Below are 15,835 nucleotides of genomic sequence, written 5' to 3' on the forward strand. Positions count from 1 at the left end.
GTATTTTGTTGCTGAAAGAAAGCAAGAGCAGTTACACTTTCAATCCTAGTACTTATGCTGCCTGTTTTTCTTAAAGGCATTCCCAAATATCCTGGAGATTGGTTTGCCCTGCCCACATGTAATTATTCAAGGAAAGTGGTAATAAAACATGTTTCAACAGTCTTTGTTAAGCACATCTGTTGCACATTATACATTGCAATTAACTTTAGCCAAGGGCAGCACAATAGACAACATTAGAGAATGTTTGAATAGTGGAATCACACATTTAGTTATTGACTAATTAAATGAATTATATTTGAACACTTTACATAGGTCTTACATGCTTCCTGTAGTAAATGTATATGAGCTAGGGGTGTCAAAAAAAAAATAATGAATCGGGATTCTTATTTGTAATGATTCTTAATAGATTAAAAACATCTCAAATGTATTTTTTTAAATCGCTGCACCTCCGACCTACCTCTAAAAGCACACTAATAACTTGTTGCATTACTTTAGACAAGAGAAGTGTTGGATACTTCTCTTGTGGCCTTATTTGTATTTGATTTTATTAAATGTTTGTGTAGAATTGTATTAAAGAAAAACAGTTTACTTTTAAGTGATAGAATAACTTATCTGAGCTGTTTATATATTTTATGGGGGGATGTAGTTAATCATATAACTTGCACCCAATGTTATTAAAAAGTGTCATTATCCCTAAGAATTAAATTGTGTGGTGCCCAAAGATTCGCAACCCTAACATGAGCTGTATGATATTTGTCCTTATTTTACACATTTTCTTTATGCACACAAAGACTGTAACAATTACCGTAATTTCCGGACTATAAGCCGCACCAGCTAAATTTAGGGGAAAATACAGATTGCTCCATATATAAGCCGCACCCGACTATAAGCCGCAGGGTTTTGATGTGTAATTACCGTAGTATATAGGGGTTCCTGCTACCACGGAGGGGATTGTCGGGACAGAGATGACTGTTTGGGAACGCAAAGCGTCCCATTTATTAATCAATCAATCAATCAATGTTTATTTATATAGCCCTAAATCACAAGTGTCTCAAAGGGCTGTACAAGCCACAACGACATCCTCGGTACAGAGCCCACATACGGGCAAGGAAAACTCACCCCCGTGGGACGTCAATGTGAATGACTATGAGAAACCTTGGAGAGGACCGCATATGTGGGTAAACCCCCCCCCCCCCCCCCCCCCCCCCCCTCTAGGGGAGACCAAAAGCAATGGATGTCGAGTGGGTCTGACATAATATTGTGAAAGTCCAACACATCAGCGAAAGTCCAGTCCATAGTGGGGCCAGCAGGAACCATCCCGAGCAATAAATATTTCATTCAATCAAACTTTCACATCTTTGACATGGCGAACAGCATTCATGCAGAGTACAAATAATACAACGGTGCAAAGTAATACAAAGTGCTCGCCTGTACGTCATCAAAATAACCAGCCTACCGGTTTATGAAAAGTCAGTCTTTAATCATTGTGTCATCGTCTTCCTCCTGTGTACTAAAACCACCGAAATCCTCTTCGTCGGTGTCGGAGAAGAACAGGCCGTATATAAGCTGCACCGTTGTATAAGCCGCAGGGACCAGAACGAGGGGAAAAAGTAGCAGCTTATAGTCCGGAAATTACGGTAACAGTATTAATATATACTGAACAAAAATATAAACTAACACTTTTGTTTTTGCTCCCATTTTTCATAGATAGATAGATAGATAGATAGTACTTTATTGATTCCTTCAGGAGAGTTCCCTCAGGAACATTTAAATTCCAGCAGCAGTGTACAGAATTGAGATTGAATTTAAAAAAGTAAATAATGGGGGTATAAATGGAAACAAAATAGAAAAATATTACAATAGAATAAAAACAAAAAGCATCAATGACAATACAAATATAACAGTAAAATAAGAATATAACAAGAGAAACTAGGCATTAGTGACCATGTTACGAAAACGTATTACACTGTTATTGTTTTGCATACTTTGTATAAAACATACATACTTTGCAACTTCCAAGATGGCTGCGCTTCAGAGCAGCGGCTTCGTGCGAGCGCTCCTGGAAGTGAGGGCAAAAATACCCCTCAATTCAGTCAATTTCATGGCTGGCTCACAGCGTGTTCACTCCGTGATCACTTACGACCGACTTACAATTCTGGATGTGGAGAGATCGGGCCATTTTGGGCTGATAGATGCGTGTACGATGGACCTGCTCGCTAGCTTGGGAATTCTTCGCGAGCTACATCCAGCAGTGGCCTTTGAAGCAGCGGCGTCGACTACCAGCGGAGACCGTCAGCGAAAGAGACGTAAGCGGTGCGCTCGGAAGCAGAAGCGGGGGTGTCGGGCGGGGCTAACAACAAAGCTAAATGCTTTGTTGTTAGCGGGGCTAACGAAAAAGCTAAATGCTAATCCACAAAGAAGCGCTAATAAGGAGTCTGTTAAGCTAGAACTAGCCAGCGCCAGGCTGGATAATCCCTGCACACATAGCAATTCTTCTAGAATAATATACAACTCACATAATGTTTTTTCTGCGTCAGAGGTGGACATGCATTTTACTGAGGTGGCAAACAATCTAAAAATTCCTGTCATATCAATTCCTAGATATGGTCGAAATTATTTAAAGTGCACTATGCATAATAAACGTAACATTATTAATATTGCTACTACGGATACTTTCAACAAAAACTCCTCAAAACAGCCCACTACCTATAATATGGGCTTTTTAAACATAAGGTCATTGTCTTCCAAAACGTTATTAGTTAATGAAGTCATCAGAGACAACAATCTTGATGTCGTTGGTTTAGCCGAGACCTGGCTCAAACCAGACGAATTTTTTGCGCTGGGTGAGGCGTCTCCTCCTGGCTATGCGGGAACGCATATTGCCCGCCCCATTAAAAGGGGTGGGGGTGTTGCACTAATATACAACAAAAACTTTAGCCTTACCTCGGACCTAAATAATAAATATAACTCGTTTGAGGTGCTCACTATGAGGTTTGTCACACCGCTGCCTCTCCACCTGGCTGTCATCTACCGCCCCCCTGGGCCCTATTCGGACTTTATCAATGAATTTTCAGAGTTCGTTGCTGATCTAGTGACGCACGCCGACAATATAATCATAATGGGAGACTTTAACATCCATATGAATACCCCATCGGACCCTCCATGCGTGGCGCTCCAGACTATAATTGATAGCTGTGGTCTTACACAAATAATAAATGAACCCACGCATCGCAACGGTAATACGATAGATCTAGTGCTTGTCAGGGGTGTCACCACCTCTAAAGTTACGATACTCCCGTACACTAAAGTAATGTCCGATCATTACCTTATAAAATTCGAAGTTCGGACTCATTGTCAACAAACTAATAATAATAATAATAACTACTATAGCAGCCGCAACATTAATACTGCCACAACGACGACTCTTACTGACCTACTGCCTTCAGTAATGGCACCTTTCCCAAATTATGTGGGCTCTATTGATAACCTCACTAACAACTTTAACGACGCCCTGCGCGACACCATTGATATTGTAGCACCGCTAAAGCTAAAAAGGGCCCCTAAAAGGCGTACCCCATGGTTTACAGAAGAAACTAAAGCCCAGAAATTATCATGTAGAAAGCTGGAACGCAAATGGCGTGCGACTAAACTTGAGGTTTTCCATCAAGCATGGAGTGATAGTTTAATAACTTATAAACGCATGCTTACCTCAGCTAAAGCTAAATATTACTCAAATCTCATCCACCTCAACAAAAATGATCCTAAATTTTTGTTTAGTACAGTAGCATCGCTAACCCAACAAGGGACTCCTCCCAGTAGCTCCACCCACTCAGCAGATGACTTTATGAATTTCTTTAATAAGAAAATTGAACTCATCAGAAAAGAGATTAAAGACAATGCATCCCAGCCACAACTGGGTTCTATTAACACAAATATGACTGTATATACGACGGACATTGCCCTCCAAAATAGTTTCTCTCTCTTTGATGAAATAACATTGGAGGAATTGTTAAAATGTGTAAATGGGACAAAACAAACAACATGTTTACTTGACCCAATTCCTGGGAAACTTATCAAGGAGCTTTTTGTTTTATTAGGTCCATCAGTGTTAAATATTATAAACCTATCACTTTCCTCTGGTACTGTTCCTCTAGCATTCAAAAAAGCGGTTATTCATCCTCTACTCAAAAGACCTAACCTCGATCCTGACCTCATGGTGAACTACCGGCCGGTGTCCCACCTACCGTTTATCTCGAAAATTCTCGAAAAAATTGTCGCACAGCAGCTAAATGAACACTTAGTGACTAACAATCTCTGTGAACCTTTTCAATCCGGTTTCAGGGCAAATCACTCTACGGAGACAGCCCTCGCAAAAATGACTAATGATCTATTGCTGACGATGGATTCTGATGCTTCATCTATGTTGCTGCTTCTTGATCTTAGCGCCGCTTTCGATACTGTTGATCATAATATTTTATTAGAGCGTATCAAAACGCGTATTGGGATGTCAGACTTAGCCTTGTCTTGGTTTAACTCTTATCTTACTGACAGGATGCAGTGTGTCTCCCATAACAATGTGACCTCGGACTATGTTAAGGTAACGTGCGGAGTTCCCCAGGGTTCAGTTCTTGGCCCTGCACTCTTTAGTATTTACATGCTGCCGCTAGGTGACATTATACGCAAATACGGTGTTAGCTTTCACTGTTATGCTGATGACACCCAACTCTACATGCCCCTAAAGCTGACCAACACGCCGGATTGTAGTCAGCTGGAGGCGTGTCTTAATGAAATTAAACAATGGATGTCCGCTAACTTTTTGCAACTCAACGCTAAGAAAACGGAAATGCTGATTATCGGTCCTGCTCAACACCAACATCTATTTAATAATACCACCTTAACATTTGACAACCAAACAATTAAACAAGGCGACTTGGTAAAGAATCTGGGTATTATCTTCGACCCAACTCTCTCGTTTGAGTCACACATTAAGAGTGTTACTAAAACGGCCTTCTTTCATCTCCGTAATATCGCTAAAATTCGTTCCATTTTGTCCACAAGCGATGCTGAGATCATTATCCATGCGTTCGTTACATCTCGTCTCGATTACTGTAACGTATTATTTTCGGGCCTCCCTATGTCTAGCATTAAAAGATTACAGTTGGTACAAAATGCGGCTGCTAGACTTTTGACAAAAACAAGAAAGTTTGATCATATTACGCCTATACTGGCTCACTTGCACTGGCTTCCTGTGCACCTAAGATGCGACTTTAAGGTTTTACTACTTACGTATAAAATACTACACGGTCAAGCTCCTGCCTATCTTGACGATTGTATTGTACCATATGTCCCGGCAAGAAATCTGCGTTCAAAGAACTCCGGCTTATTAGTGATTCCCAGAGCCCAAAAAAAGTCTGCGGGCTATAGAGCGTTTTCTATTCGGGCTCCAATACAATGGAATGCCCTCCCGGTAAAAGTTAGAGATGCTACCTCAGTAGAAGCATTTAAGTCTCATCTTAAAACTCATTTGTATACTCTAGCCTTTAAATAGACTCCCTTTTTAGACCAGTTGATCTGCCGTTTCTTTTCTTTTCTTTTCTACTCTGCTCCGGGGTGGACCGCTAGCCTGTCCATCAGATGGGGACATCTCTACGCTGCTGACCCGTCTCCACTCGGGATGGTTCCCGCTGGCCCCACCATGGACTGGACTTTCGCTGATGTGTTGGACTTTCACAATATTATATCAGACCCACTCGACACCGAGGATGTCGTTGTGACTTGTACAGCCCTTTGAGACACTAGTGATTTAGGGCTATATAAATAAACATTGATTGATTGATTGATTGATTGCATCCCCCGTCATTCTAATACCCCCCCTCCCTCCCAGAGAGGTGAATTCTAAGATTTTAAACTTTTACTATATACACAGAATACCTATTCCTCTCAAATATTGTTAACAAATATGTCTAAATCTTTGTTAGTGAGCTTTTTTTTTGTCAAAATAATCCATCCCACCTCACAGGTGTGGCATATCAAGATGCTGATTAAACAGCTTGATTAAAGCACAGGTGTGCTTTCGGCTGCCCACAATAAAAGGCCACTCTGAAATGTGCAGTTTTCCTTTATTGGGGACCGGGGGGAGCATGCGGATAAGCTTCCCTGAGACGGTTTCTCAAAGTTTGTGCAGAAATTATTTGGTTATGCAAACCAATTGTTGCAGCAGCTGTCCGGGTGGCTGGTCTTAGACAATCAAGGAAGTGCACCTGCTGGATGTGGAGGTACCTGGACTCGTGTGGTTACACATGGTCTGCGGTTGTGAGGCTGGTTGGATGCCAAATTCTCTGAAACGCCTTTGAGATGGCCTATATTAGAGAAATTAACTTTCAATCAACAGGCAACAGCTCTGGTGGACATTCCTGCAGTCAGCATGCCAACTGCACGCTCCCTCAAAATTTGCGACATCTGTGGCATTGTGCTTTGTGATAAAACTGCACATTTCAGAGTGGCCTTTTATTGTGGGCAGCCTAAGGCACACCTGTGCAATAATCATGCTGTTTAATTAGCATCTTGATATGTCACACCTGGGAGGTGGGATGGAATATCTTGGCAAAGAAGGAATGCTCACTAACACAGATTTATAACCCATTGAGTACCAGTTAGCTTCACGCTAGGTTAATGGCCTGTATGTTTTTGTGCCTCGTACTGGAAGTAAACAAGCATCCTGGGAGACACGACCTTCGCAGAGATGCGACCAGGTCGTATCACTTACACCGAAAATCTTTATGAAAGTCTTTAAAAAGAAGGAATTAAAAAAATACAATTAATAAAAAGGACAAAATATCGATCCAGTGATTTCCAAATCTACTGGTGGAAAGTGTCCGCCCCATTCTGTGACGTGGGAGCACAATCCACCACTCACGTCACGTCACTTGGGTGCACTATCCATCAAGCAGGTTTAAGCAGCCAAGCTACAGCGCATAACTTTTTTCATAAAAAAAAGGGTAAAAAATAAAGACTTCTATACAACGACCTATCGGGAATAACGCAATCTTTATTCTATGGACCCCAACGACTGCATTATATCGAATTATAAGTGTACTACTAATTTACTCGAGAAAGCAAGCTACAAGATACATTACCTTTATTTCTCCATTCAGAAATGTCATACCCCAATCTCATTAATTGCACTTCCAAAAAATTGTGCCGTTAAAGGGGATATTTTCATTAACTTGTTATTATCGTGTTGACTTTGACAGCCCTATGTTTTTCATATGTTTGTTTGTTAGTTCACAACAGGGGCCAATGTGTATTGTATTTCCTAGACATATCTGTCAGGAGGTGCTGATATGGAACTAGTTATTACTTTTGATTTGGCTCAAACGAGAAGAGACGCAAGTGGACACTGGCTCTCGACTCAGACAGGCCATTAGCCTTAGATTACAAACCTGAATAGAGCTGGACTTAGTCAGGAAAGCCGAGTAAGCAAACCTCATTTTCTCGCTAACAGATGGTTCCCTGATCACACGCAGCCACCTGCCTGCTTGCCACGTTTCAGCACAGCAGCCACCCGCAGCCAGGTTCGAGGCGCACAGGTGGAGCAGAAAATGACTCAAATATGAGATGTCGATCCTTAGATTCTTAGAAAATATTCATCTATGTCTGGGAATGAATGAGTCATAGTGTACCCAAAACATAGGTGTACAATTGCAGTATGACTAATACAACAAAGAAGAAGTAAGCACACAGGTCATGCTCATTTCTGATGTTTATAAAAGTACATTATCCATTGGCTATTTAAAACAATGTTTAATAGAGGATTTGACCAACTTCACCACTAAAGCAGGTAAAGAGACTTTAATCTACAAAATACATACGGACTATGCCCACTCTCTTACTGATAACACAATGCATCGATAAACGTTGCTCCGATTATTCCGTTTTCAAGTTAGCTATGTGTTTTTTACTCTGTTAGTCAAGTTGCTGTGCCTCCTATGAGAGCATGCCAATGCATGCAAATGTGTTCACGTCCTCAGCCCTTAAGGTTGAAATAATTCTAAACCACAATCATTGTGATGAAAATTAAATCCTCCAAAAGCACTTAGCTGCTCTGCCCATTTTATGATCATGGTCAAAATCGATATGAATTGATTTGGATTTACCACATAACAAACTAGGGAGGCAGTGAGTGCACTCATGCAATCCTAAGGAAACAAAAAAAATATGTATAACTGGCCACTCTTTAGCTCTCTGACATTCAGTTTATTGTGTTGTTTGTACATTGTATATGTAACATAGATAGAACTCGGACTACTATATTATGACATATGTGTAGGCTTCTTTTTCAGCACATTGTATTTATGATGTATGCGGTTTATTTTCCTGCAGCATTAGTCAGTTTGACTCATTGTAACCTTTAACCCTAACCCAAGTCATTAAGGATGTACTCATACTAGGTCAGAGGTGCCCAAGGGGGGGGCCATGGGCCAAATTTGGCCCGCAGAGTCGTTTTGTTTGCCAAATGTGGCATCCCAAATGTAATACATGTTTGATACATCGACCAATTCAAGCTCACACAATCAGTGATATCACATCCACAAGGCTAACTAGTTGCTATCTATTGAACGCAACGATCCCTTCTACCATATATATTATATGTATATATATATATATATATATATATATATATATATATATATATATATATATATATATATATATATATGTATATATATATATATATATATATATATATATATATATGCACTACCGTTCAAAAGTTTGGGGTCACCCAAACAATTTTGTGGAATAGCCTTCATTTCTAAGAACAAGAGTAGACTGTCGAGTTTCAGATGAAAGTTCTCTTTTTCTGGCCATTTTGAGCGTTTAATTGACCCCACAAATGTGATGCTCCAGAAACTCAATCTGCTCAAAGGAAGGTCAGTTTTGTAGCTTCTGTAACGAGCTAAACTGTTTTCAGATGTGTGAACATGATTGCACAAGGGTTTTCTAATCATCAATTAGCCTTCTGAGCCAATGAGCAAACACATTGTACCATTGGAACACTGGAGTGATAGTTGCTGGAAATGGGCCTCTATACACCTATGTAGATATTGCACCAAAAACCAGACATTTGCAGCTAGAATAGTCATTTACCACATTAGCAATGTATAGAGTGTATTTCTTTAAAGTCATTGCAAAGTACAGTGTTTTTCCTTCAAAAATAAGGACATTTCAATGTGACCCCAAACTTTTGAACGGTAGTGTATATATAAAAAAAAAAATATATATATATATATATATATATATATATATATATATATATATATATATATATATATATATATATATATATATATATATATATATATAAACTCTTATTTTTTTGTGATAGAGTGATTGGAGCACATACTTGTTTGTCACAAAAAACATTCATGAAGTTTGGTTGTTTTATGAATTTATTATGAGTCTACTGAAAATATGACCAAATCTGCTGGGTCAAAAGTATACATACAACAATGTTAATATTTGGTTACATGTCCCTTGGCAAGTTTCACTGCAATAAGGTGCTTTTGGTAGCCATCCACAAGCTTCTGGCAAGCTTCTGTTAGAATTTTGACCACTCCTCTTGACAGAATTAGTGCAGTTCAGCTACATTTGTTGGTTTTCTGACATGGACTTGTTTCTTCAGCATTGTCCACATGTTCTCAATGGAGCTTGAGTCAGGACTTTGGGAAGGCCATTGTAAAACCTTAATTCTAGCCTGATTTAGCCATTCCTTTACCACATATATAATTCATCACTCATGATGTTCCTGGTCGCTTAAAATTGGTTTGTTTGGCCTGCATTTTATTGGCTTACTTTCACTTTGGGCCATGGAGGTAAAAAGTTTGAGCCCCCCAGCACTAGGCCATTCCTACCATGCTGGACTTGGGTGCGACTCACACTGAACATTTGTGCTAAGGCCTGTCTCTTCCTGTCATTGGGAATAGACACAAGAAAAATGGCCCTGATTTTGCCACTGGGGTTTTTGATCATTTTGAAGCTTTTTTGACCACTGATCGTGATCACAGCCACAGGAGAGTTAGCTAGCATCTTCAAACTGCTCTTTACCTGGTGAGAGGCACTGATTCGCTGAAAAAAGGCGAATATGAAGAGGCCAACGGCCATCACCGCAATTCAACACTAGCAACTACACCGAGATTGTACGGTGAGAGTTTGAAGCTGTTTTAAATGTGATTTCAGTTGACGGGCTGACACCTCCAGTTGATCTCAAAATGGCACAAGGTACAAAGTTGTTGAAATAAACATGTTAAACGTGCTGCAAGTCGCTAAAGAGACAACTTCCGTAAGTGAGCAGCTACAACAAAAGCTAAAAAAAAAACTCAAATCCTGAAAACTTCGGGGTCATCTGGATCAAATAAGTCTTTGGATATGGGACACGACAGAAAGTAAATGTTGATGTTACAAAAAAATGACCTAAGAGAAGACCTGAATGTGCAAGATCAGAACACAGAGCAGGCCTGGAAAGGGCAAGACTAGAACACAGAAAATATTTGAGAAAATTATTATTGGAACAAAGAAAATCTCACAAGTCTGCAGGAAAATATAGAAAGTCTGCAAACTCAGAATAATAACATGAAAAGGGAATTTCCAGATTTCAAGGAGATGATGATGAATTTCTTAAAAGAGAAAACCAAATTGTGTCAAGAGTTGAAGATTCACCACGAGTAAAAGATTGCAGTGAAACAAGATAACATCATTCTGAGGAATATCATAGATAAAATGGATCAGGATAAAAGAATGAATGATATTTTTTGTAAAACACTTTTCAACTGACGAAAGGTGCTATTTATCAGTGGAGAAGATGTCTGGTAGCCAGGTAGGATCAGCGTGGCTAATGTGGTAAAATAATTAAAGTAGATTTGGAGGTAGTTTCAGATTTGAGACAGTAGATGGCAGTAGTGTACAAGCTATTAAACACTACACAGAATGGTTTGGGAAGCTACTTATTAAACCGACACATTGGAAGTGTCAGGATGTTGCTGCACCGTTTGCATTAAAACCAACAATACACGTTTCTGTTATTGAGTTAATATATCAGGATATCACAGCTTCTCACTCCATGCAGAGAATCCACAGCGAGACAAAAAGAATGCGCAACCACGCTTATGTTATGAGAGTAGCGTAAGTGTGTGTGTGCTCCTTTAAGAATGGCAGTGTGTTGGGTGAGTGACGTCAGTGAGTGAGTGGAAGAGTGAGGAGAGCGGTAGCATGCAGCAGTCGTGGCAGCTGGCGAATTTGTCCAGTTGTGTCCTGCAGAAATGAGAATCCATCCATCCATCTCAGCTGCATTCGGGCGGAAGGCGGGGTACACCCTGGACAAGTCGCCACCTCATCGCAGGGCCAACACAGATAGACAGACAACATTCACACTCACATTCACACACTAGGGCCAATTTAGTTTTGCCAATCAACCTATCCCCAGGTGCATGTCTTTGGAGGTGGGAGGAAGCCGGAGTACCCGGAGAGAACCCACGCAGTCAAGGGGAGAACATGCAAACTCCACACAGAAAGATCCCGAGCCCGGGATTGAACCCAGGACTACTCAGGACCTTCGTATTGTGAGGCACATGCACTAACCCCTGTGCCACCGTGCTGCCAGAAATGAGAATAAAGAGACAAAATGGTCACAATTTGTGGCCTCGTTATTCCGACCCGAAAGCGGAGCTTAGCACACTCATTGTCGGTTAAAGTGAAGGGTGTTACCCACGATGAAAACATCGGCCCTGGAAGAGAATGTCTCCCCTGCGCTCCTGGACTATGGTCTGGGCCTGGGAGCCGAACAGCAGGAAAGGTGCAACACCCGGTAGTTGATACTGTGATTGGCTGTTAGCGAGTCCCTCCCATTGCTCAGTGACACTTCCTGTTTCCTGTTTCCCATAGCGCTAGTGACTTCATGAAACGAATTTGCTCCTTAATTTCTGTTTTCTTCCGACCAAAAATATGAATATATATAGAATATTTTGTCGAACACCGATTGTGTCTATCGCGATATACAAACCCCGTTTCCATATGACTTGGGAAATTGTGTTAGATGTAAATATAAACGGAATACAATGATTTGCAAATCCTTTTCAACCCATATTCAATTGAATGCTCTACAAAGACAAGATATTTGATGTTCAGACTCATAAACTTTATTTTGTTTTTGCAAATAATAATTAACTTAGAATTTCATGGCTGCAACACGCGCCAAAGTAGTTGGGAAAGGGCATGTTCACCACTGTGTTACATGGCCTTTCCTTTTAACAACACTCAGTAAACGTTTGGGAACTGAGGAGACACATTTTTTAAGCTTCTCAGGTGGAATTATTTCCCATTCTTGCTTGATGAACAGCTTAAGACTAGTTTAAAATACCCCAACTCCGTTGGGGTATTTTAGGCTTCATAATGCGCCACACATTTTCAATGGTAGACAGGTCTGGACTACAGGCAGGCCAGTTTAGTACCCGCACTCTTTTACTATGAAGCCACGTTGATGTAACACGTGGCTTGGCATTGTCTTGCTGAAATAAGCAGGGGCGTCCATGGTAACGTTGCTTGGATGGCAACATATGTTGCTCCAAAACCTTTATGTACCTTTCAGCATTAATGGCGCCTTCACATATGTGTAAGTTACCCATGTCTTGGGCACTAATACACCCCCATACCATCACAGATGCTGGCTTTTCAACTTTGCGCCTATAACAATCCGGATGGTTCTTTTCCTCTTTGGTCCGGAGGACACGACGTCCACAGTTTCCAAAAACAATTTGAAATGTGGACTCGTCAGACCACAGAACACTTTTCCACTTTGTATTAGTCCATCTTAGATGAACTCAGGCCCAGCGAAGCCGACGGCGTTTCTGGGTGTTGTTGATAAACGGTTTTCGCCTTGCATAGGAGAGTTTTAACTTGCACTTACAGATGTAGCGACCAACTGTAGTTACTGACAGTGGGTTTCTGAAGTGTTCCTGAGCCCATGTGGTGATATCCTTTACACACTGATGTCGCTTGTTGATGCAGTACAGCCTGAGGGATCGAAGGTCACAGGCTTAGCTGCTTACGTGCAGTGATTTCTCCAGATTCTCTGAACCCTTTGATGATATTACGGACCGTAGATGGTGAAATCCCTAAATTCCTTGCAATAGCTGGTTGAGAAAGGTTTTTCTTAAACTGTTCAAGAATTTGCTCACGCATTTGTTGACAAAGTGGTGACTTGTTTCATGGAATCTACTTTTATACCCAATCATGGCACCCACATGTTCCCAATTTTCCTGTTCACCAGTGGGATGTTCCAAATAAGTGTTTGATGAGCATTCCTCAACTTTATCAGTATTTATTGCCACCTTTCCCAACTTCTTTGTCACGTGTTGCTGGCATCAAATTCTAAAGTTAATAATTATTTGCAAAAAAAAAAAAGTTTATCAGTTTAAACATCAAATATGTTGTCTTTGTAGCATATTCAACTGAATATGGATGGAAAATGATTTACAAATCATTGTATTCCGTTTATATTTACATCTAACACAATTTCCCAACTCATATGGAAACGGGGTTTGTATATTGCTATCGTGTTATCAGCCCAGCCCTAGGATTAAATAAGCTTTACTTCTTCTTACTCCTTTTCGAACAGGTTGAAAAGAGAAACTGGAAATTGTGATGTATCATGTTATAATTGTATGCATGTTTGAAATGAATTGAAACCATAAATTTTATGGTTTCAATTCATTTCAAACAGTGGTCCCCAAACTACGGCCCCCGGGCCGAATCCAGCCCGCCAGCATCCAAAATCCGGCCTGCGGGAAGTCCCAAGTTAAAAAAATATGTATCTATTTGTTTTTTAATTATTATTTTTTGAAATATATCCTTTCTAATCCGTTTTCTACCGCTTGTTACTCTCGATGTCTCCCCCGGCAAAAAATGTTTAACCCAATGCGGCCCCCGAGGCAAAAAGTTTGGGGACCCCTGCCATAAACCATTGTACAGTCACTTCTGCTGTTTGACTGCAATTTCCCTGGCTTTGTTGATTTTTATTTTCTGTTCTGATTATTTATTTTATTCAGAGTGGCGGTTGTCATTAATTATTCGCGAGAGTAGCAATCACATTAATTAAATGGCATGTCTTTTTTTATGTACATGAATGCATTTGCAGGTGGTAGAGCAAGCTCTCAATTTTCCTTTTGGATTTTGTTGAGTCTTTGTGATTTATTTCTCTTTTAAATTGTGTTATCATTAAAAACTTAGTGATTAAATGAAATTACAGTCCGACAGATATGCCTTGTGTGCATGCGTGCAAGTGCATGCAATAGAGCCCTGGCCCACCTCTTCCACAAGTGGAAGTGTGCTGTGCTTGACCAGCCAAACAATTGGCTTTATTTTAAAAAAAATAACTAAGTCAGGCGTGGCCAAGCAGATCTTTAAAAGCTCAGCAAAATCGCTGGTTGGTGTTTGCGTTTGTAAGCAGAAGGGACTGTGAAAGACTAGGATGTGAGGTCCTCCTTAAATTGACACTTATTCACCCATCCTTTTGTACCTGCTCTTTTTTTTGTATTCCATTCCTCCATGCACTTTATTCAATAGTAACTGTTTACTGTGTGCTGGACAAAATAAATCCTCATGCAGTTTGATGTGACAATGGTGATAAAAGGTGTGCTTAAGGTGCAGGAAACTTTTTGCATTGTTTTGTTTTTACAGTGTCTGCACATGTTTTATTTAAAGCACAGCCCAGATAGGATTCTCATGTATGCCCGTCTGCTGCACACAACTAAAAGCTTCAATTGTCACAGTTTGTCTGTATCAGATTCTGTCTTAAAATAAAAAAATAAAAAAAACACTCTGTACCCATTAGTGGAAAAAAAAACATGTTTAAAGCTAAAATATATGTAATAAAAATAAATAATCTAACAACCTTACCTTTACTTTTACCTATCCTTTGTCCTTGTGTCTCTTCTCAGGTATGCGTATCCTGGTCACTCTGCTGCTGGACACTCTGCCCATGCTGGGCAACGTGCTGCTGCTTTGCTTCTTTGTCTTCTTCATATTTGGCATCGTGGGAGTCCAGCTGTGGGCCGGCCTGCTCAGAAATCGCTGCTTTGTGGAGGATAACTTCTCTTTGTGAGTACTTCTCTACTCCACATCGAAGACAGTTGACCTTTGGAAAGCCTAGTTGCTTTTAAGCACAATTTTGATTGATTTATTTTACTATCTGGTTTTAAGGATTTTTTTAAATATTTAAAAATGAATAAATATCTAAATACTGAGATTTTTAACCCAAAAAATGTGTTAAATATTACTTGTAAGAGAAAATAAAAGGAAATAACTGACTGAAGACATTTTATATAATTCTCCTTCATCAAAGCTTTATCATTGCAGTTACTGACCTATTTCAAATAACCAGTGAGTTATTTTTAATTGTTAAAAGGATGCATCACAAAACCCAATACATTTCAATGATACATTGTTTGTGACCCAGTTAAAGCCTTACAGACGTTCACCATATTAATCCTGTTGACTGCATTCCATGTGATGACATGTGTATAAGGTTACAGGATTAATGTGGTCATTATCCTTTTTTTAAAAGGGCTAATATAAACTCTAATGAGTTTGCAAATAGGCCTATTTGGTTAAGGGAAGTGTTAAGGGGGAACATAGGGGGGGATTGACCCTATACAACCTGAACCAGGTCATGGCGTTTATGCAATAAGGTTAACATTTTTCATAAATGGTAGAAAAAATAAGTAATAATATAGAGAGCCTGTGTTAAATAGATCTAGTCATATTCTCTGGATCAAGGGTC

General features: G+C 40.0%; 1 protein-coding gene across 7 annotated transcripts in view; it reads left to right on the forward strand.

Moving 5' to 3' along the window:
- cacna1g (calcium channel, voltage-dependent, T type, alpha 1G subunit) overlaps positions 1–15,835 on the forward strand; it is a 321,489-nt gene that overhangs the window by 77,475 nt on the left and 228,179 nt on the right. For all 7 annotated transcript variants that reach the window (XM_062056250.1, XM_062056253.1, XM_062056254.1 and 4 more), the window contains exon 4: positions 14,994–15,153. In XM_062056250.1, coding sequence (XP_061912234.1) covers positions 14,994–15,153 — 160 coding nt within the window. The remainder of the gene's footprint in view (positions 1–14,993; positions 15,154–15,835) is intronic.

This window comes from Entelurus aequoreus, linkage group LG08, assembly GCF_033978785.1.
Source record: "Entelurus aequoreus isolate RoL-2023_Sb linkage group LG08, RoL_Eaeq_v1.1, whole genome shotgun sequence".
NCBI classification, from domain to species: Eukaryota; Metazoa; Chordata; class Actinopteri; order Syngnathiformes; family Syngnathidae; genus Entelurus; species Entelurus aequoreus.